Raw genomic sequence first — 27,273 nt, forward strand, 5'->3', positions numbered from 1 at the left:
GCCAGTCAAGCTGCCAAAGGCAGCTTGTGACCTCACCTCATGCTCAAGCTGCCCCGTTTCTTTTTTTATCTTTCCTGCACGCTGCCTTCTGTTTCATTCTTTCCCCTTTCTTCTAATCCGTCCTCCTTGGATCCTTTTAGCTGTCTCTCACTCATCTCTCCACCGCTGCCCAAAAGCAGCTTTCTCCTTTATTCTTCTTTTTTTTTATTTCTGGCCTCACCTCCCCGTAGCTAAGTTGTCCTCCTCTTATTTTCTGTTATGCCACAAAACATGAATCATGATGATGTTTCAAACATCATCATGATTTATTATTATTATTTCTTTTATTAATTTTATGTAAAAGTTGATTTACACAGACAGGTTTAACGAATTTATTACATAAAATTTCACTTGTTCTATTTTTATTTTCTTTGCATAACAAATCCTATAAACACAAAAATAACGTAAATAGCTCAAAAATATAAGGAACTAACTAAGAAAAGACGAGTGAATTCGAAGTAAAAATATATATAAATATGATCCGATCAAATACCCCCACACTTAACTTTTGCTAGTCCTCGAGCAAAACAAGGAAAACATGAAAAAGTAATAACATGAAAAACATTAGCTTCCCTCTATGTGACCCTCATAGAATTTCATTCAAGAAAACAAATCATCAAGAACCATAGCTAGCACCAAACAAACTAATCCAAGTTCATCTTCCTAATTCAAATATTAGCAGTAATCTTTAAATCATCCTTGAAGTGTAGTGTGTGAGATAGCCATGCTAATACAATTTCAAATTTTTTTATATTTTTAAAATCATCATATGCAAACTAGCGACCTTCTCACGGGATATGCACTCAATCACACATGTGTTTAGTTTTAATGTGTTTCGCTCAAAAAAAATCAAATGTGAAATTTCTACCATAAGCTTGCATAAAGATCACTTGTCCACAGTCATAATTGCAAAACTTAAATCAAGAGGACTTTTATTGGATGTAATGAGGTTTAGGGATAGGGTTATTGAAACGATAGAATAGGAAAACACAAGTTCCAAGCTACATTGCAAGCAATTCTTTTCTTTAGATTTATAAGAACTCAAGCTCTCCAACGATTCTTCTTAAACCTCCAACCACACCCTTAAACTGAAAATTAAACAACTTTAAAAACATTTTTTTTTTTCTTTTCTTTTCTTTTCTTCGTATACAATCTTTCTTTTTCTTTTTTTTTATTTTTTTTTATACAAACATGAAATACCCCCACACTTATTTTTTTGCCAAACACCTTCAAAGTACTTTACAAACATTTCTCATAAGACAATCTCGCATTGCTCGCTTGGAAAGGGTAAGGAAAAAATGTTTCAGGTGTAAGGGTAGACATATCTGGTGATAAGAAATAAAAGGTTCAACATACACGGCTCAAATTGGCAATCTAATGATATCATTTTTCTTTGGGAAACATGGTTATTTGGGCCATGGTGGTAAACCTAATGCCTCTATCATTTCCAAGTTCATGCAATCAATGATAAACATTTCGAAAGATCGTTACGCAAGTTCTAGAGATATATCTCACATAAGTTCATCACACATGAAAGAATAGGAGTGTATGAAAAATGCACACACTTTCAATAGGCTCAAAAACTCACATGGGATGTATATGGTCACTAAATTCACATATGAAGCTTTAAGTCATGCTTTAGTTTCACATCAACAAGGCTATGTGCATTTGGTTTTTCAAAGATGATCAAACATATACAAAACTAACAAGAGAATTAGGAACTTCATAAAACATATGTTAACTAAGTTCTTGATGATCATGATTCAAATTTGATCTAATTATATCATTGGGTCGGGAAACTAACAAAAATCTAATTCAAAACAATAAGGGAAACAAGACAATATTTTTGGATTTTTTAAATTTTCCGATTTTTTTTTTTTTTTTTATAGAGAAAACAAAACTAAAAAAAATTAAAAAATAAAAAGCAACAACACAGAAACAAATGAAATTCTAGAGATTTCTACCCCCACACTTAAACTTGACATTGTCCCCAATGTCAGAAAACACTATAATGCAAAAATAAATAAAATAAACAAAATAATAAAAAAAAAACAAAATAAAGCAATTGGACTGAAAACTTCCCTAATTTGCAGTAAAATCAAGCGATGACCCTCAAGCTAAAATTCTGCAATCAACTTCAAGGGTGGAAATAACCAAAAGTTCCTGCAAAGAAAAGGAAAAATTCAGTTAAGTACGCAAGAAAATTAATTAAAAAAAATATTGCAAACGAAAAATTGAAAATTACGATAAAAGATAATGAATAAAACTAATAAATAATCATTGGTCGTGCTTGTTGACTTTCCACAGCTTTCCTCTTGAACAGGGTGACACTTAGCTTTTTACTTGCAAGTGATGATTTGATGATATTGTACGGCGAAGCTTTGCTCTTTGGTTATGTTGCAGTTCCTTATTTGTTCTCCAAGCAGATGTGGCAGCTTCTCTAGTTCCTCAGTTCGGACTCCTTCCGCTGGGATGATTGTGCAAGCTGCATTCTTCTCTGCTTGTTTCTTCTGCACAACGGGCAGGCACGAGGGAAAGGTGTTGGTCCTTATTTCTTTCTTCAATCTTTCCAAGTGCCCACCTCTTGCTTTCTTTCTCCTTGTCCCTAGCTGAATTGTCTCCACATGCTTCGAGGTATCATTTTCACTTCCCTTACTGTCCCCCAGGCAGATGTGGTAGACGAAGAGAAAGCATAAAATGAAGAAGATGAGTACTCGAGAGCAAGGCTAGGTAAGCAATCAGGAAAGGGTTCCAGGCAGTTGGCTCCAGATTGGAAGATTGATACCAAATGCTGGCTGATTGCTCTCTTTCTCCTTGTCGGAAAACAAAGACAAGGAGAAGGACATGGAGAAAGCATGATATGAGATACTCTTGCTTTCAACCTTTATGATATGAAATACTTTTGCTTTGAATAGGTTGTTCGCAGGAGTATCCCAAGGAATGAGGAACACAGAGTGACTCGAGAGGATTCTTTGGGAATGCATTTTCGGAGATGAAGAGGTGCTGAGAGGGTGTGCTGAGAGAGTGTGCTTTTGCTGTGGAAGGCGAAGGTAGAAACTTATAGGACTTGTCTTCACAACCGGAACTGTTCTCTCACTTAGTGTCGGCAGCCGGTGGATGGGTGAAGAATACAAATTACGCGCTTTCTGACAAAGCTGCCCGTAATTTCCGCAAAGCTGATTCCTCATTGATATCTGTAATCGGCGCTTCGAGCTCTGAGCATCGTCGATTGTAGAGGTAGCATGTGACACGTGCGGATAAATCTGGAAAAGAAGATTTTCCCGTGGGTTGAAGCCCAGCTTTTGAGAAAGCTAGCGTGTCTTTGACTGTTGAATTTCCCTCTTCGATTTCTGAATTGGTGCTTCGACAAATTGCCCGAGATTTCCGCAAAGCAATTTGCGTGTGACAAGTGACGACACGTCTGGACAAATTGATCTTTTGAAATCCGGGGTTCGGCTCGTGGTTTCTGAGCAAGCCCAGCCTTTAAGAAATGAAACGCCTCTTTTGAGAAAAGAATCCGGCTTTTGAGAAAGGAAACTCCTCTTTTGAGAAAAGAATCAGACGTTTGAGAACGGAGCCCCGACTCTTCGATTTGCGAGAGGACGCTTCTCTGAGGAGCGCCTCTTTGATTTCTTCCTTTTTATAGAGACGTTAAGCTTGTTCCACAACACACTTGAGTACCCTCCCGTAAACACTCCCTTCTTGCACTTGTTTAATCTTGATCATTCCGACTCTCTTCTGTCTTTACCACCTCTGAAAAATGTCTGGCCCTTCTGATCGTCGTTTTGACTTGAACATTGGTGAAGAGGCAGCTTCGCCTTCACCAGACAACATATGGCGGCCATCCTTCATATCCCCTACCGGTCCCCTTACCGTGGGGGATTCGATGATGAAAAATGACATGACCGCTGCGGTGGTGGCCCGAAACCTTGTCACTCCCAGAGATAACAGACTGCTCGCAAGGCGGTCTGATGAATTGGCAGTCAAGGAGTCTCTGGCTCTCAGTGTGCAGTGTGCGGGTTCCGTATCCAACATGGCCCAACGCCTATATGCCCGAACCCGTCACGTTGAATCCTTGGTGGCTGAAATACAGAGTCTCAAGCAAGAGATTAAAGGGCTCAAGCATGAGAATAAGGAATTGCACAAGCTCGCACACAGCTATGCCACCAGCATGAAGAGGAAGATTGACCAGATGCAGGACACCGATGGTCAAATTTTACTTGATCATCGGAGGTTTGTGGGTTTGTTCCAACCGCATCTGCCTTCGTCTTCTGGGGCGGCACCGCGTAGTGAAGCTCCAACTGATCAACCTCTGCCGCCTCCTCCTTCTGTGGCCCCGCCGACTGCTGAAGCCCCGCCTACTACTGAAGCACCACCCGACCAATGAATACTATTAGTTTACATCATTGTAAAATATTTGTACTTTTTTTTTTTTTTTTTTTTTTTTTTTTTTTTTTTTTTTTATGTAATTTTTTTTTTTTTTTTTTTTTTTTTTTCATTAATTTTAAATTTTATCTTTTTTTTTTTTTTTTTTTGTAAATTAAAGTAGAAAGACTTTGGTTAACCTTCCCCCACACTTAAACTAAATAACACAAACTCACAGAAATCAAACAAATAACACAACTAACTAAACAAAACAAAATGAAAGCAGTAAAGATAAGGGTGTAAAAATGCAAATCTGATTGGGTTAGCGATTCCAAAGTCTCCCTTCGTTGAATGCTTGGGTTGCCTCCCAAGAAGCGCTTGATTTAACGTCTTTAGCCGGACGCATCTTTCCTTTAAATTTCCCTCAGCTCCATTTGTGCCTAAAATCAAAGAAAGAAAAATAAATCAAATATCAAAAGTAAAATACACAAACACCAATATAAACATAAACAAAAACAAAAATAAAAGGATTAGCAAAGTTACTAATCCCCGGCAACGGCGCCAAAATTTGATGCGTAAAATTACTTGACACACAAATTAAACCCTCTTTTTGACAATTGTAGTATAGATGTAAGTAGGGTATCGTTCTAGGCCGGGGATTAGGAGGGATTGCTAATCTATTCTAAATTAATTTAAAAATATTAAATAAGACTCAAGGACACAAAATTAGGCTAAAAACTCTAATAACTCGAAACACACTTAAAATGACTCAAAATAATGAAAACAATTAAATTAAACACTAGGAACTGAAATGGACGGAAATTAAATTAAAAGACTAACAATAAAGAAAACTAACTAAATAATATAATTTAATAATGGATGGGTGTTTGGTTTTGATGAAAAGTAAATTAAACTTAATTAAATTACAGAATTGATAAAAACATAAAATTAAGGTAAAATGATAAATGACGGACTAGCTAGAGGGTTCTTCTCCACACATGTTATACTTGCATACAAAATGATTTCCAGTTGTTCATTTAATAAATTGTGAATCTCAATACTCCAGATTAACCGTGAACAGCACTTTTTTAATCTTCAAGTTTTCCTTAAGTTATTGAATTGGACGGGAAAACGCATACAACAATTCAAAACATTCTTCAAAAGTCCCCTACGTGAAAAGCACAATAGAGATACAATCAAAGATCATTAAACTTTGTGAAAACTATAAGCATTGACGAGGCATTCGTAACTATGAAAAGCATGATACTCTTGCCAAGAATTTACTTAACGTGATTGTGACTAGCAACCTTTACTACTTGTGAAAATAAGTTCATAACGATTAGGTGAAATTCACTTATATTCTAGCATCAAATTCATGCATGTAAATTAAGCGTGCACTCTCAACCAACATACACAAATCAGTTTTTATACGAACGGATAAGTAAATTGAATTCACAACTTATAACTCACAACTGAAGATAATCAATTCATATTACAAATATATTCATGGTTTCGAATTAACCTCTAACCAACATAAATTTAATTACACATTATTAAAAACAGAAATAAAATATGAGTTTGGAAGGATTTAACCGAAAGAGAAGGGTGCTTGCTGCTTCTGTCTGTCTTCCTCCCCGAGGCTCACTGTCTTTCCCGCTCACCTCTGCCCTCACTTCTCGTCCCCGCAGTCCCGTGCTCCTTGCGCCACGTGCTGCAAGGCAGCTTCTCTCTCTCTCGCACCAGCTGCCAAATGGCAGCTCTCATCTTTCTTTTTTTATATATTTTCTTTTTCTCCTTCTGCCGCAAGGCAGCTGTGCTGCCAGCCTTCTGTCCTCCCTTTATTTTCTGCAGCTGTCCTCTCCTTGTTCTGCCAGTCAAGCTGCCAAAGGCAGCTTGTGACCTCACCTCATGCTCAAGCTGCCCCGTTTCTTTTTTTATCTTTCCTGCACGCTGCCTTCTGTTTCATTCTTTCCCCTTTCTTCTAATCCGTCCTCCTTGGATCCTTTTAGCTGTCTCTCACTCATCTCTCCACCGCTGCCCAAAAGCAGCTTTCTCCTTTATTCTTCTTTTTTTTTATTTCTGGCCTCACCTCCCCGTAGCTAAGTTGTCCTCCTCTTATTTTCTGTTATGCCACAAAACATGAATCATGATGATGTTTCAAACATCATCATGATTTATTATTATTATTTCTTTTATTAATTTTATGTAAAAGTTGATTTACACAGACAGGTTTAACGAATTTATTACATAAAATTTCACTTGTTCTATTTTTATTTTCTTTGCATAACAAATCCTATAAACACAAAAATAACGTAAATAGCTCAAAAATATAAGGAACTAACTAAGAAAAGACGAGTGAATTCGAAGTAAAAATATATATAAATATGATCCGATCAAGCAGTGGAGCGACAATTAATGGGGTCTGTTTTATCCGAACAAGAGACATGCTTATAGCTCTCTCCCTCTCTCCCACCGTCCCACGTTCTCTCTTACTCTCTTTCTAGATTGTGTTCTGTTTAATTTATTTTTTCATCATTTCGAATGGGATTCGTCTCCAAATAATGCAACATTCTTAGATTTTTTTAAAAAAAATTTTATCCACACATTGTTAGATTTATGTGTTTATCCAGTTTTATGAACTGATGATGGAACTAATCAAGGCTTTTGAGAATTGCTAAGCACCGCATTAAATTATTAATCAAACAATGCTCTTCTATACATCAATCAAGTTCGAAGATTTCAACAACAATATGGCAAAACCGAATTTTATCGTCACGGGATAATTAGCCAATGAAATTAAGTTTAACCTTGACGTAACTAAGTTAGTTAAAATAATATATAGACTTTGATCTACTTCCGAATCCTCTTATCATACTTATATTAAATCTCAAATAAAAAGAAAAAAAACCAAAATATGCTAAGCTCACCTGAACCAAGGAGATAGTGACACATCCCGATCCTAAAATCAAGGCATGCTGGCCGTCACGTGAGCGTGACGTAGCAAAAAGTGCGACACGGAAGCAAAAGATATGAGAAATAAGAAGGAATTTAAACCAACCACTAGCAGTAATATCCTACTAGCATAAAAGAGTGAGTTATAAAGTAAAACACACGAATTCAGAGCGTAGATACTAGGTGCAGTCAAGTAGGACTATAATTAAGAGTACAACACCCGCAGGTGAGTCCTACATGCAGGACGTCTGTCAGAACGCCGAAAAGAACCTCGTGAGCCACCAACTACTAACTAGAACCTGGAGGGGCGCAAAACAAAGTTGAGTGGGTCAGTAAAACCAAAGATTTCCCAAAACATTTCATTTAAAACATTTCTAACCCCTCACTGTAAAACCTGTAAACTTTCCCAGAAAATAACATAATAGCATAATATTTACTCAAATTGCTCAAGCATCAATTTTATCAAAAACCAGTAATTATGCCAGCAATAATGTCAATGATTAAAAATATGGATGCATCAACATGACAGGTGATATAATGAAATAACCGGAGACCCTACAGTGGTCTGTACGGCTAATTCCAGCTCAATATCCAACCCAGCCGGAGTCACCACGGTGAACTGTACGACACTACTCTGCACGTCACTCGGAACCACGTAAGGTAGTCTGTACGATGAAAAGGTGTAAGAATACGTTCTAGTGCTTCTCTCATCAATCATCGGCGCGCATAAACTAAGGTCACCCACTAGTCGGAATCACCTCTAGCGATCTATACGACTAGCATGTCGGAACCCTCACATGGTCTGTACGACATTCACCTACTTGGATCCAAGGCGAGCGTGCGGTGCGGTGAATAATATAAGCACTAACACCAAGGGTGCAGGTTATGAGCTTTCAATGCAATTCACATAAAATAAATCGTATGAATAACGTAAAACTCACCTGTGCATCCACAACATCAATTCATGTATATATGCATCAATTATCAATTCAAATATCTCATAATATGCATGCATGGCATTTTAAAACATATTTTCATATAAATCCAATTTATGGGAAATTAATAGTACATAGGTATATACGAAAACAAAAACTGCCCACTCACTGGTAAGTCGATGGGTCGTAACCCCCGTGACGTCCCTGGATGCTCTCGTCCTCGGGATAGGTGTCACCTATATGCGAAACAACTATAGAAACGTTAATTAAAACACATAACTAACAATTCGAAATAACTTCTCATACGGTGCTCAATTTTGATATGTGAATATACCACATCGACCTACTCGACGTCACGGACGTCGACAATTTTTTAGAAAATTTTTTAAATCTGCCACGCGCCCCCACGCGCCGTGGGTGGCATGGACCTACGCGTCCCCACGCGCGCTTCTTCTTCCTCGCGTCGCCGGCGCAGTGTCACCGGCGCCGGAAACCTGCAACTCAACCTTTCTCCCTCGTTTCTTCACCATTTTTCATGAAATTTTCACCTACGAGTTCTAAATTAAGAGGGGAAGGGATCTATACCTTCAAAAACCCTTAAAAACCTCTGAAATTTCGTCGGGAAAATCCTCCAATTCGGCCAACTTCGAACCGGACGATCTTGACGTCCAAAACCTTCAAATGAAGCACTCCAAGCTTTCTTGGGACCTCACTAAGCTTACTATGAGCTTAGAATTTCCTGAAATGCAAGATTTTACGTGTGCATGAACAGTGCACCATTTCGGGGGTTAGGGTTTCACAACGATTCAGAGGGTTTCACTTCCTAAAACTAGTACCATTCAACTCAGAACGTCAAAAGGATGAAGAACCATACCTCATTAGCTTCGATCCGTGATGTTTAGAGGGTCCTTGGGTGTGGCCGTACAATTTGAGAGGGAGAGAGTGAGAGAGAGCCGTGAGGGAGGAGAGAGAGAGAGACACGGGGTGAGTGAGGGAGAAGGAAGTGTGTGTGTGTGTGGTCCACCCTAACCTTAACCACACAAATAACAACCATTGAATTAATAAAATTGTCCAAACTTTGGAAAATAAACATTATGAATATAGTATATCACACACCCACCTTAGTAACATCGAGGGCAGCATCGTCATTTCACGTCCTCGTTATATATTCCCGGAACGGGCTATGACAAATAGGATCCTTGTTGGATCATTTTTGTGAGAATTCCGGAGATCCTTTAATTCTATCATTTTATCGTACATCATAAATAATTTTAAATTATATTATTTAAAATAGAATTCAAACAGTATCTAACGAAAACTAACCGTATAATATATGATGAAATGACAAGATTAAAGGATTCTCGTATCCTGACAAAGATGATCCTATCTCCAAACCAAGACAAGCAAAAGCCAAACACAAATTAGCTTTCCCGCATCCAACGATCCAAAAGTCGTCTATGACATCCGACGATCTAAAACTCATCACACTATACTCATCGTAAGTTGGAAGAACATGGAGCCAGCCAGTAAACCTAGGACCAAAATGGCGGGAACAAGCACTTCTTAGCGGGAAAACCCAACGACCTCACTTAAAAGCGCGGGAAGCCGATCCCAACCGCCACATCGAGAGAGTGACTGAGAGAGAATTCAGAGAGAGAGAGAGAGAGAAACAGATATGGTGGGAGTAGCGTACGACTGTCTGGCGAACCCTCTCGGAGCGGTCCGGTCCACTTTCGAGAAGGCGATTGCTTCGGGATCCGACCCGGCCTCCTTCGACGGCCGGGACTGGGGAGCCGTCGATCTCTTCCGCAACTTCCTCTACGATGATGGCGGCCTCTCTCAGGTCTGAACCCAAACCCTACACCCTCAATTTCTATGCTTTTTGATTTGGGCTCATTTAATTGCCCTTGACAACCCTAATTCTGTATCATTTTCCCTCTTTTAATCTCTTGATTTTAGCTTCTCTGTGAAATGTCAATTAAAATTTGAAAATTTATTGCTCGTGAAAATTTAGGTACCAATTTTGAATTCTGCAAGCATAAGATGGGTTCAGCCCAACACACTCGTTCGATTTCGAGGAATGATACAAGACATGTTGGGAAATGAATTCTATGTCGGTGCTTATAAGGTAGCTTGTCTTATGCTCTCTGAGCATTTTTCTGTCTGTGCAACATAGGATTATTAGTTTATTTAGTTGCCACGAAAATAATGCCTGGTTGGTATTGAAGGATGGCTCTGTTTGGAGGACCAACAAGTTCACGGATGTTCCTCAATTCCCCGTGGATTCCACGCCGGATATGCGGTTATGGGAACGCCGTATGCTCTACTGCACCCCGGTGAGTGAGACTGTAATCAAACTCTTAGCACATACTTATATGCTTAGTGTTGGTGGCTGTGTTTGAATTTTTATTTTGTTAGGGTAATGACATTCCTTGAATTTTAAATGTCCTGCTAGAATTTTCAGTTTGGATGCGTGGAATTAACATTGTGGCTCATTCGGTGATATGAGTTTTCTTGTGTTGTTGTTTTGTATTTGTGTTTAGGTGCCGGGACAGAATTCATGGGCCGAATCTTCTAACGCGGTGATGTATGCAAGTATGGAATCAGGAACCCAACAAAAAGAGAAGCGCCCGAGAGTGGATGCTGAAGCTACTGATAACATGGATTACGATGTAATTTTCATTCTCATAATCTGTGTAGTGAAAGGTTAATCGTGTTTTAAGTAGAAAAGGCTAACTGCATTACAATGCAAAATCGCCTTATCACCATCTTTGTGCTTTAACTTAGTTATATGAATTTAGGAAGTTTTCCTTAGCAATTGAGTAGGTAGATCTCTGCAAGGGTCAGGTTTTAGATAATTGGATTGTCATAATTTGCTTGATAGGCTATTCGTCATGCTTGGTTTATTTTGGGACTTCATGAGTTGACAATTTTTAATTCTGTCGGTATATCTCATCTCTCAAGTGAAGTGTCCTTCAGCTATGTATCGGAAAGATGTCATCTTGTTTGTGTACCTGACATACTGCATTAAATGACAGGTCTCGGATAATGGGATTGAAGGTTCTCCTTCTACCAAAAAGCTGGTATGTAGGACCAATTTTATTAATTGAATAAAAACATTAGCTTTCGATTCTAATGAAACAAAAACTCATCCTTGCTAAATATCTTCACCTTTTCCAGAAAGAAAATGGACATTCTACTCAGCAGTCAATTACTGAGGGCACCAGCTCTGGTATGATTATGGCACCTGATGTTAACAGTGGTTCACTTCCTTGTCTTATTAAGGTACATTGGACAATTTATTATGCCAATAGAAAAGTTATGTACCGAGATTTATTCTCTCTTTTCGTGAAAGCTGATGAAACTCTTGTATGCTATCAGATTTACGATTGTTTAGAGTCTGACTTAAAGCTAAACGAGGTTTTTGAGTTTGTTGGAGTCTTCACTTTCGATTCAGAGTTTAAAGAGGACAAAGATGAATCAGATGATTTCACGAATGGTTTTAGTGAAGATGTGTTGGTTCACTTGCCCCCTAATAAGGTATTGGTTCCGTCTTCCATTGATGAAATTTTTGGTCTTATTCTTGTATGTGTTGTTCTGTACAGCTTGTTAGCATTCAGTGTTGGACTATTAGTACATTCAATTTTATATTTTTTCACAATTTTCCCTTGTTTCAGGTACCACGTCTCCACTGTTTTATTCACAGGAAACTTGCAGTTCACGACTTCCTTCCGTGTTCCCCTACAAACGAGGTGATTTTGTGCTCATTATTGTCTCATATTTCATCAAAGGACTTGTATAGTCTGCGTGTGTTTCTGCCAACCTGGGATATCTAAATTCCCCCTGTTTCACATTCTTACTTTAATTACTTGTGATATGTGCTGACAATGCTATTACTGTCTATCTTATAGCCAAAGCCGAACTTGGTGAAAGAGATCAGGGAAGCTCTCTTGAGGCATCTTACAGCTGTTCTTGGCAATGATGGTATAGCTGCTAATTTCATGCTGTTGCATCTCTTGTCCATGGTAAACGGTCCTTCTCATATCTAAATATTCAGTGTTGGATCCACTTGATGATACTTTTACGTTATTTTTGTTCATCGTGTCTTATCTCAATCCCTTAAATGACCTCTCTTCTCATCTCCTTTACTTATGAGGTATATGATTTGATCTGCTTTTCACAGGTGTATTCAAGAGCTGGAACTGTTGCTGTGGGGAAGCTTTCACTAAATCTTACTTGTTTAAGCAGAGAAAGTGCGCCTGTGTTTGGCACCCAGCTTGGTCTTGCTCTCAAGAATCTTTTACCTTTCACACAATGCATATCCCTAACAGTGGATTATCTCAACACTGCTTCTCTTGCGCCAAGAAAGGATTATGAGACAAGCAGGTAAAGAGATTTTCGATTCTGTAGCTTAGTGTCAATTTTGTATTAGTTTTTAACTTTTCACATTGCTCCAGGCTGATAACCGGAGCCCTGCAGCTGGCTGAGGGTTCACACGTGATATTTGATGAGACCCGGCTGGAAGCTGGCATTCTTAACTCTGTCGGGGTTGAAAATGCAAGATTGCTTAAAACTTTAATAGAGTTGCAAAAGGTGATTTATCTATTCTACTATACATACTTCTATGCGTTTCTTTATGTATTACTGTTTAATGCACTAAGATTGGCAACCTGTGAATTTTGGTAGATTTGTGCCTTATGAGACTATTATTACGTCAGAGTTTATAGCACCGAAATGCACACTAAGGCATGATACTTTTAATTTGTCCTTTTCAGGTGGAATATGATTTCAAGTTCTATAAACTGGACATGCCAGCAGACATCCAAATGCTTGTTCTTTCGGAAGGCAAATCAAACATTTTGCCAGCTGATGTTGTGTTACCTTTCCACCCTTCTTCAGTGGCTTCCGCTGAAGTCACCACAGAAGCACTAGAGGCTTGGAGATGGTACTTGGCTACTCTTAGATCATTGCCACATTCTATTGACTCAGAATTACAGAAGGTAAGAGTTGCTTTGGACAACTTGTTACCCTGAAATTACCTACTCCAATAGAGTTGGGAACTTAGGATTATGAATTTAGTTCAGAAGTGTTTGTTCTCCATGTATGATAATTAATCAATCTGCCTCTGGCTGATGTCGTCGTCTGAAACCTTACAGGTGATAGAAAATGACTTGGTTGCAGCAAGGCAGGAAGATAGGACACTGGGAACCCAAGATTTCAGCAGGTTAGAGACTGAAAGATTTGCGAATTGTTCTTTCTTCTTCGAGATTCGTTAGTCATTCATTATATTCTTGCTTGTGCTTACAGATTGCTGACAATGGGTCGATTGATGTCGATGAGTTTTGGTGAAACCTCCCTATCATTAGAACACTGGCAGATGGTCAAGGAACTCGAGAGGTTACGAAGAGAGAGGCTCAAGTGAATGTAGTATTTACTACTACGATTTGTGTTTGTTAATTACAAGGGTTGATTAACTTGGGTAAATTGTAGCCCATGGCTGTTACCGGCCATCGGTGCGGATGTTTTTGTAAGAAAATATTTGTGCCGTTAATGTTAAAATGCTGGCCAATTTACATCAAATTTCTGTTTGGTTTACTGAATAGTGTCTCTTTAGGTTTTTTGATCGAATGATGATAACACTAACTTTTATTCAAACCTAATATGTTGAGGTGCAAGATTGAATCAACGAAAAGGTTGCACTTAGGTGATCGAAATGTCCTGAGTTTGAGTCGTAGAAACTGTCTTTTTATAAAGCAAGGGTAAAACTGCATACGACAGACATTCCTTTTGATCCTTGCAAATTGGATCGACGATGTTAAAACCGCTAAACACAAGTGTTAACTTCGTTCACCCAACACTATTCAAGTTCCGGCCACAAACGAATTATATTAGTCTATTGCAAAACGTTTTGACAGCCATTCTACCATACAACAATGTAGCTACAGTGCACTATTGCAGTAGAGAGATGTCACGGGCGAGGCATCTTATTTCTCATGTCGGTCACTTTGATTTCAAGCACGTTGCATACCTCTTTATTTATTCCAAAGCCAAAGCTTTTGTATTTGAATATTGTAATAGCATTGAATTACCTGGAAAGCAGTAGAGGAGCAGTAGAGTTGGTCACACGAGCTACACATCTTTTTAGAGAAAGGTTCCCTACTAATACTTTAGTCCACAAAAATATATAGTTTGAAAAAAAATTATTAAGACTCGAAAATAGTTATTTTATAAGAATCGAAATTTTCTCTGGATCTCTGTATTCGGAGACGAAGAACTTGAGATTTAGGCTGTTGAACAAAGAGATTTTCGAAATTTGATTTGTGTGAGATAGATAAGTGGAATGAACTAATGAGAGCTGTATGATTTAAAATAAGTTATCCGAATCTTCAGATTCGTCAATTCCGAACATAGAAATCTAAAAATTATCTCAATTCATTATACAAGTCACATGAAGAATCCACCAACCTAAGTATATATAATAAAGGTGAAAGTACAAATTTGCTCCATCTGGGTTCAGTACCTACTCGGGGTATGAGTAATAAAATCTGCATACCACATCCAACGGTACAAAATGCATCATCATCAAATCGAACGGACACAATCTCCTCACTGTATATATATATATATATATATATTATATTATATTATAGATAGGCCTAGCGGGTGCCAATTAGCCACCTCAGCAATCAGTTGCCTCCTAAAAAAAAAAAAAAAAAAAAAAACCCTCAACTATCCTCTTCCCATCCACGTACAAGGTTGTACCCTTCACCGTTCACCAGACTTTTTGACCGTTTTACTGCCGGAGGAGTCTCAGAATTGACTGCCCTCATATGTCTGGCCAAACTGCCAGTTGCCCGGCGCAACATTGTTGGCGGTGAGAGTTCTGCCGTCGCTGGTGGTGACTTGGAAGGAGAGGCTCTGGCCGTTGAGGTAAGAGTTGCTCTGCCAGTTCTGGCCCCAGTTCCTTGACATGGATTGCCACCCTGTGTTGGAGCCCTTGATCGACACTGAGTGCACATCTCCTGCTCCTCCCACGTTTGTGATCAAAACCAAGTTGAAGTATGAGTGGCCGTTGATTGTGAATCTTACTCCTCCCTTCTTCACACATGAAACCCTACAAATTACCAAACAAAAGCATGTTAATTTCACTGTCTCACAAATTATACTAACTTTCAACGGCAAAAATAAATAAATTATTGGAATGTGACTGTCACACGAGACTTTTTTTCATGTTGCACTTTATATAATCAAGTGACAAAATGTCACTGTGTAACGGGTGTGTATCGCTTTTTTTCTTGTCTCACTTGCCGCGTGACCTGGTCATTAGATGAGTGAGATAGAAAGAAAGAGATTCACACCTCTATAGGTCAATCACGCAGTGTCATGCAGAAAAAGTTAAACGGCATGGCATTGTGGTGATTGGCTTCATATACTTTCATAGTAGCATTTCTGTTGTAAATAAGTTTCCAGGTCACGTGTAAAAATTACCGAGGCAGTTTAAGTAAATGTTTGTTTTTTACCTTCTGAAGGAGACGGGGACAATTCCAGCTCGGTACTGAGCGATTTTCTCGAAAGCAGGCTCAGCCAAATCGAAGTGCTGGAGAGGAGGGTTGCACCAACCACCATTGTCGTTGGACTGAGCAAAGTTAGGAGGGCAGAAGTTGGTGGCGGTGACAATGATGCTGCCGGGGAGGCACCATTTGGGGTCACTATCACATTTCATCTCATAACAAGACCCGCAGCTCAAGCCATCGTTGAAGAGAGCTGTGCTCAGTGCTGCAGTGTTGGTTCCGTACCCTTGACTATACAAGTTTCCATATCCACAAGCACCTCCTGCAATATCCAAATACACAACCCCATCAATATTCATGGTAAAAAATATTTACTATCTCCATCTTGGGTCTTCGGTTTTTTGTCTACAAGTGATATTCTACTTTGAACTAATCTAAGCTACAATAAGACAAATTTAAAGTTGGATCAATGCACATCTGCTCTAGCCAGTGTGACTGCATCCACGAGTTTGGGTTTTACACATTCAAATTCAAGTCACTTTAACTTTACCACATAAAGTTACCCTAAAGTAAAAAAGAAGTGAATTAGACTTACCCATTGTACCAGAGGCATCACCACCACCATAAAATGTGGCATGGCCACCTTCCCATCCACCTCCATTGTCACCAAAAGTACCTTGAAGACATATATTGAGGACAAAGAACAGAAGAGCAATGGTGGAGTGAGAAAGAGTAAAAGCCATTGTTTACGTGTTTAGAGAGAGAAACTAAGGTGAGAGAGAGGCAGAGAGAGGGAGAGAGGAGGAGGAGGAAGTACTGAGTGCAAAGTGAGAGGTGAGTGGTTGCATTGGGATGAATTGGGGGTTTGCTTATATAGGAGAGTTGAAGGCAGTGTGAACAGAAAGAGGCAAGTTTAGGTTTTGGCACCATGTTGATTACCTTTTAGAGAGAGAGAGAGAGAGAGAGAGAGAGAGAGAGAGAGAGAGAGAGGTAACCACATATAAACAGAGATTCATATTTTCAGGTCATATCACAAGAATCCATGTGCACATGGAAATGTTCCAGTTGGACTCACCAACTGCTATTCCCCATGACCCTACCTCCACATGCATTTCTCAACCGTTTTCGTTATTTTAGAAATACTTTTTTCTACTAGTCTACGATTACTTGTAGAAACTGGTAATTTGTTGATTTTCTTCTGAATTTGCCTTGAGTTACGGAAATTAAGTCCGTCAATGTAGAAACTGGTAATTTGTTGATTTTCTTCTGAATTTGCCTTGAGTTACGGAAATTAAGTCCTTCAATTTGGGGTGTTTAGGTTCGATCACAAGTCCAATTTAGTGGCTATAATTTGGGGAGAATCTTAGTTTTCCTGAGTTACGTTCTTGTGTTTATCTCCAGCCGTAGCTTAGACTTGTAATTAAATAGGAGTTGTAAAGTGATTTATTGTGTGAATGTTAAGTCGAGTGAGTAAGAGATTCATTATCATCACTTGTTGAGGTCAAATTAAGCACATCATAATCTCTCATGTTCGTAGAACGAACTCACCGTCAATAAATGGGTAACAAACCGCTTAAACACATCAGATATACAATAAGTTGTAAGGCAGATTTTCTTGTTGGACATATGAATATCAGTATGCAGTCTTTGAAAAGTTAAAACATTTTTTGCACGCCTTGATCCATTAACTGCTAAAAATGCTCAAGAAATGACGTTAACTCATTGCTACCTTTTTCCTTTGATTTGCTTCATAACTTTCTGAAAAATCCGAAAAGATAAGATAAAAGAATCATTTGGAGAATGCAATGAACCAATGCAGAGGATCCACTGGAAAACGAAAATCCGACATAAAAATCATTACCACCTTTGCGAGAAGCTTGAACTATCCCACGTGTGTTGATGATTTGAAGAGATTGGGAATCTATTAAGGATCGTTTGAAAGTATTTTTAAAACAGCTTAAAGTGTTTTTAGTGAAAATGTCTTTAAACATAATTCTTAAAAGTAGATTTTGAAAAACACTTTAAGTGTTTTCTGCAAGAAGCACATATCTAGTAATTCTTCTAAAAAGCACTTAAAGTACTTTTGGAATCCAAATTTAAAGTGACTTTTCTAACATGATATCTTGTTTTTCTTTTGGTTTTTTTCTCCTCATTGGTCGCTCTAGACCCAATTGCAGCACATGGTATTTCGTTGCTCTTGCAAATAAATTATCCAATTTAGGGCTTCTCTCGTCTTCATTTGTTTGGCATGCCACTCCTCCTATAAAGATTCTTCCCCTTCTACAATCAGATTTCTTGGGCATCTCGACATTCAAGTTTGTCTCTCCTTCTTGATGTGTGGTTTCCTTTTTTACCTAACCTTTTTGGATTTTCTTTTTCGTTTGCAACTTGTCTTGCACGTTTTTACTTTTTAGGTTTTATTTTAGAGAGGTTTGGCTTTTGGAACTCAAAGTCTCACCAAGAGCGGTTTCAGTTATTTTAAAAACACTTTCAAATGAGGCCTAAGTATTAGTCAAGTTAATCAAACAACTAAATCTACTAATCTAGTTCTTTCATTAAAACTTTAAATCATTAGAGGTGATTCATCGAATCATTCGGAAAAACCAAAGAGTATATAATTTTCTAGAAAAAATTGTCGGTTGAGATTATGAAATAGAAAAGCATTGTTAAGAAAAGTGAAAATATTATAAAATTAAGAAGACAAAAATGGCAGTTGTGTATGAGTGGATTAATTGTCAACCCAAACAACGCACCCCAATTTGATTTAGGGCTCATCACATATAAAATTATCAACCACACACGTTGTTGCCTTCAATGCGACTAAATTAAGAAAATAAAATAAGATTAGCATGTTACTTGTTGACAATATAACCTAATCATCAAGATTAAGAGAGTGCGTGGATGATAATCATTTTAAAGTAAATGCTTTTTGGCATGTCATGGTGAAAATGGTGGGAGAAGTTTAGTATGGCCGGCGTACATTATTTTATTACCAGACATAATTGAGAGAAACTCATCCAAAACTAGAGCTAAAAACAATTAATGAAGAATGTTATTTTATTTCATAAGTGTACGTGATTTCAGTGTTACTGCATCTGCATGTAAATGAAAAGGCTCTTAATAAATCTTTTTTTCCGAATAAATTTTTTTTTTCTCACTCATTTTATTATTTTATGTTAGCGGTGGAAGCAAGTATTCTTCTTTTTATAATCGAGACTTTAACTATAAAAAAATAATGATAATTTTTTTTAATTGAAAATTTGAATTATATTTGGATGATGAGCCCTACCATGTTACGAGCACATGCAATTCCCGGGCTTGGCGGTCCATTAAATTCATACATCATTTTCAGATGATTTTAGTGATCCTTTTTGGTTTTCTAAGATAATGATAAATAAATATTTGTCCAAAAAAACAAAAGATAATGATAAATAAATAAAACATAGATGAAACTATTAGAGAACTTAAAAGTAAAAAAAATTTGACTACGGCTTGTGGAAGATAAAAGCGAAGGAATAATTTTGAACTTTATACATGCGGCCTCAGATTTGAAAGTCGGAGATCTCAATGTTAAAGATTCAAATTTTTTTAGATAAAAACATAGCGCGAACACTTGATAAGTTTGTCTTCCACCAAACTATGTTGCAGCATATGTTAATGAATATTGATATTTGCCGAAACAATTTGATAAGTGTTATCGAGAGTATTTGTCGAGTATTGTCAACGCAACCTACCAAGTACTACCGAAAATGCTAGCATGCATTACACCTAACACTTAATGGACACAAAAAAATATAATGTAAAATATTCAGAGAGTTTCCAAAAACCTTCACATACTTATTTCTCAAACTTCGAATAGTTTTGGGACCAACTTGGTACTAGTAGTGCATCCGCCACATGAGATAACATCTACTAATGCTGGATAAGAATTTTCCCCTCAACAAAATCATCAAACTTGTCTCTTGTGTAAAGGAATGTTATGGGGATAGATTTGCCGCATCAAAATCTCTAGGATTTGTTATTTCACGTACATTTTTTTCACATATACATTTCCTATTTTGGTTGATGTTGATTAGGCCGGTGCATTAAAGTATTGTGTCCGTCTTTTGTTTTTTTTTTTTTTTTTGGCAAATGATAGATTTTGTTAAATTAGATGTTTGATTAGCTATCGACAAATACTCAACTTATTTCTACCACTATGTCTGCCCCTTTTAACGCAACTTGAGTTTCTCTTCTCATAATAAAAGTAGTTTAAAATAAAATATTATTGTACCGCTAAACTTATCATGATCCGACTCTAAAATACGTTTGAAACCTATATGTTGCCGTCGGGACATCATAACATGAAGAAAAGTAAACTTGATCAAGTGGAAACCACTCCTACAAATACATGAGGAATAGGATTACAACACAACAAAATTTGTCACACATCGAGAAATCACGTCCGGTACGCCCAAGATAAGCACAAAATATAGTATAATTGGAATACTTAAAAATAAGTGAATAAATGGCAATAGTCCAAAGTGAGTGATGCTACACCGAATTCGGTGCAAAGTCAATGTTTATGGCCTCAATGTTAAATATATTTACAAGTTTTTGGTTTTTGGGTTTTGGACCTTTTGGTGTAGCCATGGACTTTGAGGAAGAGAGTTTTTGTAGCTGTGGACTTTGAAAAGGGAGAATATTTTGCAAGCTTTCATTTATTGTATGTGTTTGCCATGCGACTATGACATTTGAGCAATCTATTAAATAGTATTGAGGTAGGTGTTTCTTTCTTCCTCTTTATTAACAATCAAAATGAAAAGAGATCACTCATATATTATATTTTGCAACTTCAAAAACGTCATTCTGCACACTAAATATTGTTCACCATATTCTGCATTACCAACGACTCATAAATGTTATCTTACATTTGTTTTTATAAAAATATTGGAGAAGGTTAGGGTTTAGGGTTTCATTATAAAACCAATTAGTAGTATGGGGAGTAATCCAACTTACTTATAAGTCTATGTAATGTCTCTCCTCCCATCAATGTGGATTCATTCTCAACATGCCCCTCACATGTGTCGAATTTTCGAGCCTAATACGTGGACAACATAACCGGGGTAACATGGGGCATGTGTGGTCGTTGAGCTTCACACGTGAGACAACATGTCCCAATGCCATGAAGAAACTTGAGGTTCCACCATGAAACTAATTGACAAAATGAAAATAGCCCAACTTATTTATAAGTCTATGCAACTTCATAGTCAAATAGTCAAATTGCTAAATAATGACTCTTTTGCAATGTCAATAACCCCGTCTTTTAATAATTCATATACCTTTATCCTTGTTTTCTCTTTTGGACAAAGGTAGAAGGAGCTTGAATTGAGATCTCACAAAAAGGCATGTGGATATTATCCAAATGTTGAGTGTGGAGGACCCATGAAAAGTGCCCTTCACTGGGGTTGTCCAATAATTTAGTCCCCAACTATCCCAATTGCATAAAACTAAGCATCCCAAAAGAAAACAAAGGACCCATTTGCTTATTGGCAACAAGTATTTGAGTGGTCAATTTTTTTAGGGTAGTTATTAACATGGTCTGTCATAGCAGCCACAACTAGTCCCACATGTGTTGCCAACTTCCAATATAGTGCTAAGATTGTTCAAACAAAGAGTCTCCTCCACACCAGGCATGTGCATTTATGTGGATAACTTGTAGTGTAGGCCATTGCAAACCTGGTGACATGTTACCTGTGTCTGGTATTATAAAGCTCTGTTTTTTTTATATAGATCAATGAACTGATAGAATGACGATGACGGGCGACTAGGTCTTAGTCTAGTGATGCTTCTTTTTTCAATACCAAAAGAGGTTCAAAGTTCAACATATGCTACCTATGAATTCTGTTTCAACAGATGCTGCCTGCGATTACCTTTTTCACTTTCCATTTTTCTTCTTTTTTTTTAAATAATCGTAGGCTAATAAGGCCTATAAATCATTTGTTAGAGCCGGAAAAGGAGGAGAAAGTCTTGCGTCTGACAGCAAATATGGCACCACACAAGGGGGTGGGACCATTGATCACATAGACCGCCGTTGGTCCTTTACACCCCAAAAAAGGGTTGGAATGGATCCTTCCAATTGATATTGATAATTACTTGGACTACACTTCACAATTTCGACGGGGGAGTTAAAAATCCGACACAATTTTTCATACCATTGCGATATATCGGAAGTTAAAAATCAGATTGCATTTCTTATCAGGAAAGGAAGAAGAACAAGAAGCATCAATTGTATGTTACATCAAAGCAAGTTAATTTAATTTGAGTGACAAGGGATGGACATAACAACATGGATTCCACAGCACGTCAAATTATCTACGGTTACAAACGAATACACAACACATGGGGGAGAAGGGGGTTCCCCGGCACGAAGAGCTGCATCTCTTAAAATCACATGAGCAACGCGAACGAATGAATTTGGAAATCGATAAGCATTCATCAATAACTCACGACCTAAAGCAGCTACCAAAAATTTTGGGAGCAATCAATTCAAAGAATCAAAGTCCGATAAAACAAGTTTAAACCATACCTTTGGCTGAGGTCAGTCTATGAACAATCCAACAAATAAGGTGGACCTGGGGTAGGTTAGGTTTTAAAATCTTCTGTTGCTTTCGCCGGAAGATATTGAGGGCCCTTCAGGTCTCACTAGATGAGAACCTCTGTTATTGATGTCAAGCCCCTGAAATCGGCCAATAGGATCCTGCTGCGACATGTCTGAGCAGGCATGCAACTGGGATGATGCAAGCATAGGCTGATGGTGAGCAGACATATTAGGCTGGAATTGATGGAACTGTGGCATGTGAATGTTCTGGGAATCCCGTGACCCGGGCTGTGCCTGATTGGAATAGAACGGGGACTGGGAATATGGAAAATGGTGCATACCCAGATTGTATGAATCAGTGTGCGTTATTTGTTCTCCAGTTGCAACCTTGAGCCTCTCAAGTTCTTTCTTCAGTGCATCATTGAGAGCTGTATTATGAGAAAAGTAGCACAAGAGTATCGGTGGTAAGAAATTGCGATAGTACAATTGGGAAACTTAGTTTGAGAACATGGGTAAGACAACCACGCACTTGAAAGTACGGTTAACAGACTCAAGCAAAAGGAGATAACCAAGAGCTTAAAAGCAAATCGGTGAATTGATTGTACTCATGTTTCTGAGAGACCACATCATTAAGCGTACAACAGACGCAAAGGCAGCGGTTACTTTTGAATTTTCAATACCTCAGAGACTCAAAGAGGAGGGTGTTATACTAGTATTTTCTAAATGTGGGATAGCTATCGACTTAGTGCCCTTTAACTGGTATTAACCCCAAAAATAGTGTTGAACCAGCCTGGAACAATATTCAGATGATGATCCATTGTCGTCCACATGCATAAGAAGTAAAACGAGAAAAAAGACTGAAACTGAGATCTACAATGAAAATTAGAAAGCAAAAAATGGGTTGATGACACATACCATCACGTAATTGAGCTTGTTGTTCCATAGCTTGCACTCGAAGCTTAAGCTCTGTGTTCTCAGAAGATAAGCCTGATGTATCTCTCTAGAAAATAACACAAGTAAACAAATAAAAACCTCTCAGAGAGCAATCAGTGAGAACAAGCAATACGCAGGTACTGAGTAAAACGTCAAACATCTCCTAACTACAAGTACTGTAAAACGTCAAAATAATCTCTTTGAGCTGGCATGAAGCTAGAGCATGCCACTCAACTGTATTTGTATAAACTACATTACTATAATCATATACGGCAAGCCATATCAGCATTTCAGTAAGAACCTGGAACAGAGTCAGCTGTGCTGATAGAGTAGTAGCTTCCGTTTGTAGCGTTTGAACTTTTCTTTCAAGTTCTGATATGTACCGGGCCTTCCTCTCTTTTGACCGAGCAGCAGACTGCCGATTTGCCAAAATCCTGGAACAATATGTACATGGTGAACTTTCTTTGAAAACACCACCACGAACTTCACTCAAATAATTAACTTTATAATTATCCAATATATTATAGATACGAGTGTGTCTAGCGGAGTACTTTAAGATAGATGCTATATGCTAAGCTGTATAATGAAGATCTAAGTGTGAAGTATTTGAGATAGAACCTCAGCCTTTTGCCTTCTTATACTTCAAATCTACGTTTTCTTGAGGGGACAGGAGACATGAAAACAACAATGTTCCTACTAAACATCCTAAAGTGTTTGAAAAATCTCGGCAATTTGTTGTAAACTTGGGAATGATGAAAGAAATTATCTTTACGAACCTTTTTTTCTGGATCATTTCGGTGTTACTATTGAACAACCAGCTCATAAATGGTTGTCGAACGTCTCGGTTAAGAAAGATGATATAATCATAATGATTCCTCAGCATTTTTTTATAAAGAATGCTTCTTTAGCATTTATAATTAGGGAAATGATTTCAGCAAATCGCAGATTACGCAGTTTCAGCATCTGTATTAGTTATTTCTTTCTCATCAGCTTAATCATGATTAAGAAAACACAAAACCCTCCAAAGATTTGGTCTTTATTTCTAATCATTATTTCTAAGCTGATCATATCCAACTAAAACGTGAACAATTTTGAGATGCACAAAAATTAGGAACAAACAACGTAAGAGAAACACAATGTCGATAGAAACAGGTTCAAGAAATACCTCTTAGCTCGCTTGGGATCGACGGTCCAGAGCTCAGCGAGCTTATCGGGAGCCATGGCCTTCTTCGCCTCTACGCTATCCAAAGACGCGTCGACAGAGTTGCTATGGCGGTGCCTCGGCCTCGCGCTCATCTCCCCACCAAACCCGCCGCCTCCCTCCTCCTGCATGGAACCGTCGGCATTCTCGGGCTTCACGTCGGAGGGTCCGTCATCGAGTTTGGATCCGAGCTTCTCCATGTCCATGTATGTGCTGAAGATGTCGTCCTCGGAGCCACCCAGCTCCTCGAAGCTGCCGGACGGGTCCTGGAGCAGATCCAGGTCGTCGGGGATCCGGAAATGAACCTCGGATTGGGTTCGACGGTGGTAGGAGCCCCGGAACGGGGCGCTCGGAGTCGTGTCTGGAAACGGCGGCGCCATGCGTGGGTGGTGAGAGTCCTGAGAGCTGGAGCTCGGATCCGGTTTCGGGTTGGCCGGATCTTGCATTCTGTCGAGTCCGGCGCTCAGAGCTCTCTTTCTCTCTCTTCTCTCTCTCTCCCCGGGACCGTACTAAATGCGTTGACAGTGAGTGTTCTTCACTCGAGATCAAGTTGGAGGGACATTTCGGAGCGAAACTGAGAAACGAATGAAACGGCGTCGTAGTCATGTGGATAAGACTGGAGATCGAGATTATACATTTATGATTGTAGCCCAATGGACTCTTAAATATCACCAAATTCAACGGCCCATGTTATGTCGGACTTGATTAAACAAACTTAGAAAATGCTTTGTTTTTATTTTTTTAAATGTCTGCATATTTTTCTTAACATAAGTCTAAAATGATAACATTACAGAATTCATGTTTAAATCACATTGATTTAAAAAAAATAATGAATGCTTCATTAATGAGCGTAAGATAGTAGATAGCGTAAAACTATAAATATCAACGTGAATATAGAAAATTAGGGCATCATCTTTAAGAAGTTTGGTGTGAGATGCTTTGAGAAAAAGCACGAGACAAGCGATAGTGATACTAGTACTAGTACTACACGATGAGACCTTTATGAGTAGGCTCCTACATAACCAATGTGTAAATGTTTCTTCTTCTTTTTTTTCGAAAAAAAAAAAAACAGAGAGAAAATTCATTACAAAGAGGAACCAGTATAAAAGTTTAAACAGGAAGTTCAAAAATAAAGAACTAAAGCAAATGGTAAGCAACAACCCAATACAACTAGGGAGGCCCAGACAAGCTTAAGCTCAGTAAAAGAGATAAAGTAACAAAAGAAAACCCTAATTTCCAACATTGAACAGCAGCCCGCCACACCCGCTTTGTGCGCCATGCTTGCACCAAATCCCAAACCACACACGAACCATATGATTAATCTTGAAACACCAAACCAAATCTAACCCTCGAGATCCAAACTGCCAACAACAACACTTGCAAAGAGAACCAAAGAACGATTTGGGTTCTTTTTATCAGTTACATTCATATGCAAACAACAATTTGGATTTTTTCTACCAGTCACTCTCATATGTTTCTCTATTTTTCTCGTCATACACGACACTAGAATTGAAAATAGATACAGACGAGTGTTGATGTGTGAAGATAGAAACTTTGATAAAGCTTATTTAGGATAGTTCTTACATTGCATGGAATCGACGTGAATTTCAAATGAAATTAAAATACAAAAAGTTGTATTTTTATAAAAAAATATTCTCCAAATAACGTGGTCCAACATTCTTCATCTCATGCGTGAGAAGCTAGCTAGTTTGTTTGGTTAAAGCTGCTCCACATGTTCACCTAATCAATGATGTGAAGAATTGGGTTGGGGGTTGGGGGGGCGGCGCTGGGAAAGTCTGTGTGGTCGTTTAACATGTGTGTGCATGGAAGTTGATGGGAGTGTATGGGCTTAATCAATCCGGGCATATACATACAGGTGTATAGCCCTAGAATTTTGAGGGCCCATTTGGACACATGGACTATAAGTGTGTGGACCCATCCCCGTCCTTAATTCTCCATCCCAAGTCTTTTGTACGACAGCATGAATCATGAGCCACATGATTTTCACGTGCCTCTCACGTGCACTACTCATGGTCACAAGAATCTTGGTAAAATAAACATGTCATTGTCAAAATATGGAAAGAAGAATGGGAATCCAACCCTTCATTTTTTATGAGAAGGTTTCCCCAAATTTGGACTTGACTGAAAAGACTAGAGAATGATTAATGTTGAAACTTTATGATTTACCATTTGAAAAATGTTAGAGTAGATTATCTCAAAGGTAAAACTGTTTATGAATTATCTGTCACGTCATATTTTTTGCATGAAAATTAACGTTAAATAATGAGATAAGAGAGAATCTTCTAAGCATTTGTCTAACAAATTACTGTGGTGACATTTACTAGATGGGTAAAGAAGCCAATTACTTGGTCAAATTTAATGCAATGAGAAGTGATCATATGTCAATGGTTATAATTTGAGTTCCAAATTTTAGTTGGAATTGATTTTCAATGCAAATACGAGCTAACGACATTCGGTTTTCATTTATTGAAGAAGAGTATGATTTTAAATTTTTAATGGACGACAATTGTTAATAGAGAATACGTAATTTAGTCTACAATAAATCATATGAGAATTGACTAAAATTTATCTGTTTCCAATCCACGAACAATGAGAGAGATAATATTGTACCAACTTAACATTAATTAATTAGAAATGGGGGTTAACTTCTTTGAGTATTATTACACAACAAATTGATTGTTAATCGTCTGATAATATGCAACTTGCAAGCAAATGTCGACATTAGCACTAACATTA

The 27,273-nt window shown here is 38.0% G+C and overlaps 3 protein-coding genes across 3 annotated transcripts; 1 reads left to right on the forward strand and 2 right to left on the reverse strand.

Annotated features, from left to right (window-relative positions):
• The first annotated feature begins 9,750 nt into the window (after positions 1-9,750).
• Positions 9,751-13,871, forward strand: LOC103432923 (mini-chromosome maintenance complex-binding protein). The gene is made up of 14 exons (XM_008371150.4): positions 9,751-10,134; positions 10,306-10,419; positions 10,520-10,627; positions 10,835-10,963; positions 11,330-11,374; positions 11,472-11,576; positions 11,673-11,831; positions 11,969-12,043; positions 12,203-12,316; positions 12,475-12,677; positions 12,749-12,884; positions 13,067-13,291; positions 13,448-13,515; positions 13,599-13,871. Exons 1-14 carry the CDS (start codon positions 9,967-9,969, stop codon positions 13,711-13,713), a joined length of 1,764 nt encoding a protein of 587 aa, XP_008369372.1. The 5' UTR covers positions 9,751-9,966; the 3' UTR covers positions 13,714-13,871.
• Positions 13,872-14,654: 783 nt separating this feature from the next.
• LOC103432922 (expansin-A8) lies at positions 14,655-16,764 on the reverse strand. The gene is made up of 3 exons (XM_008371149.4): positions 16,398-16,764; positions 15,812-16,124; positions 14,655-15,405 (listed from the first exon to the last, which is right to left on the reverse strand). The coding sequence occupies exons 1-3, from the start codon at positions 16,543-16,545 to the stop codon at positions 15,102-15,104; spliced, it is 765 nt and encodes a 254-aa protein (XP_008369371.1). The 5' UTR covers positions 16,546-16,764; the 3' UTR covers positions 14,655-15,101.
• A 5,247-nt stretch (positions 16,765-22,011) lies between these two features.
• On the reverse strand, positions 22,012-25,366 carry LOC103432921 (bZIP transcription factor 18). Its single transcript, XM_008371148.4, has 4 exons — positions 24,481-25,366; positions 23,617-23,749; positions 23,298-23,382; positions 22,012-22,810 (listed from the first exon to the last, which is right to left on the reverse strand). Exons 1-4 carry the CDS (start codon positions 24,960-24,962, stop codon positions 22,434-22,436), a joined length of 1,077 nt encoding a protein of 358 aa, XP_008369370.1. The 5' UTR covers positions 24,963-25,366; the 3' UTR covers positions 22,012-22,433.
• Between the last annotated feature and the right edge of the window lie 1,907 nt (positions 25,367-27,273).

The sequence above is a fragment of the Malus domestica genome, chromosome 07 (assembly GCF_042453785.1).
Source record: "Malus domestica chromosome 07, GDT2T_hap1".
Lineage (NCBI taxonomy): Eukaryota > Viridiplantae > Streptophyta > Magnoliopsida > Rosales > Rosaceae > Malus > Malus domestica.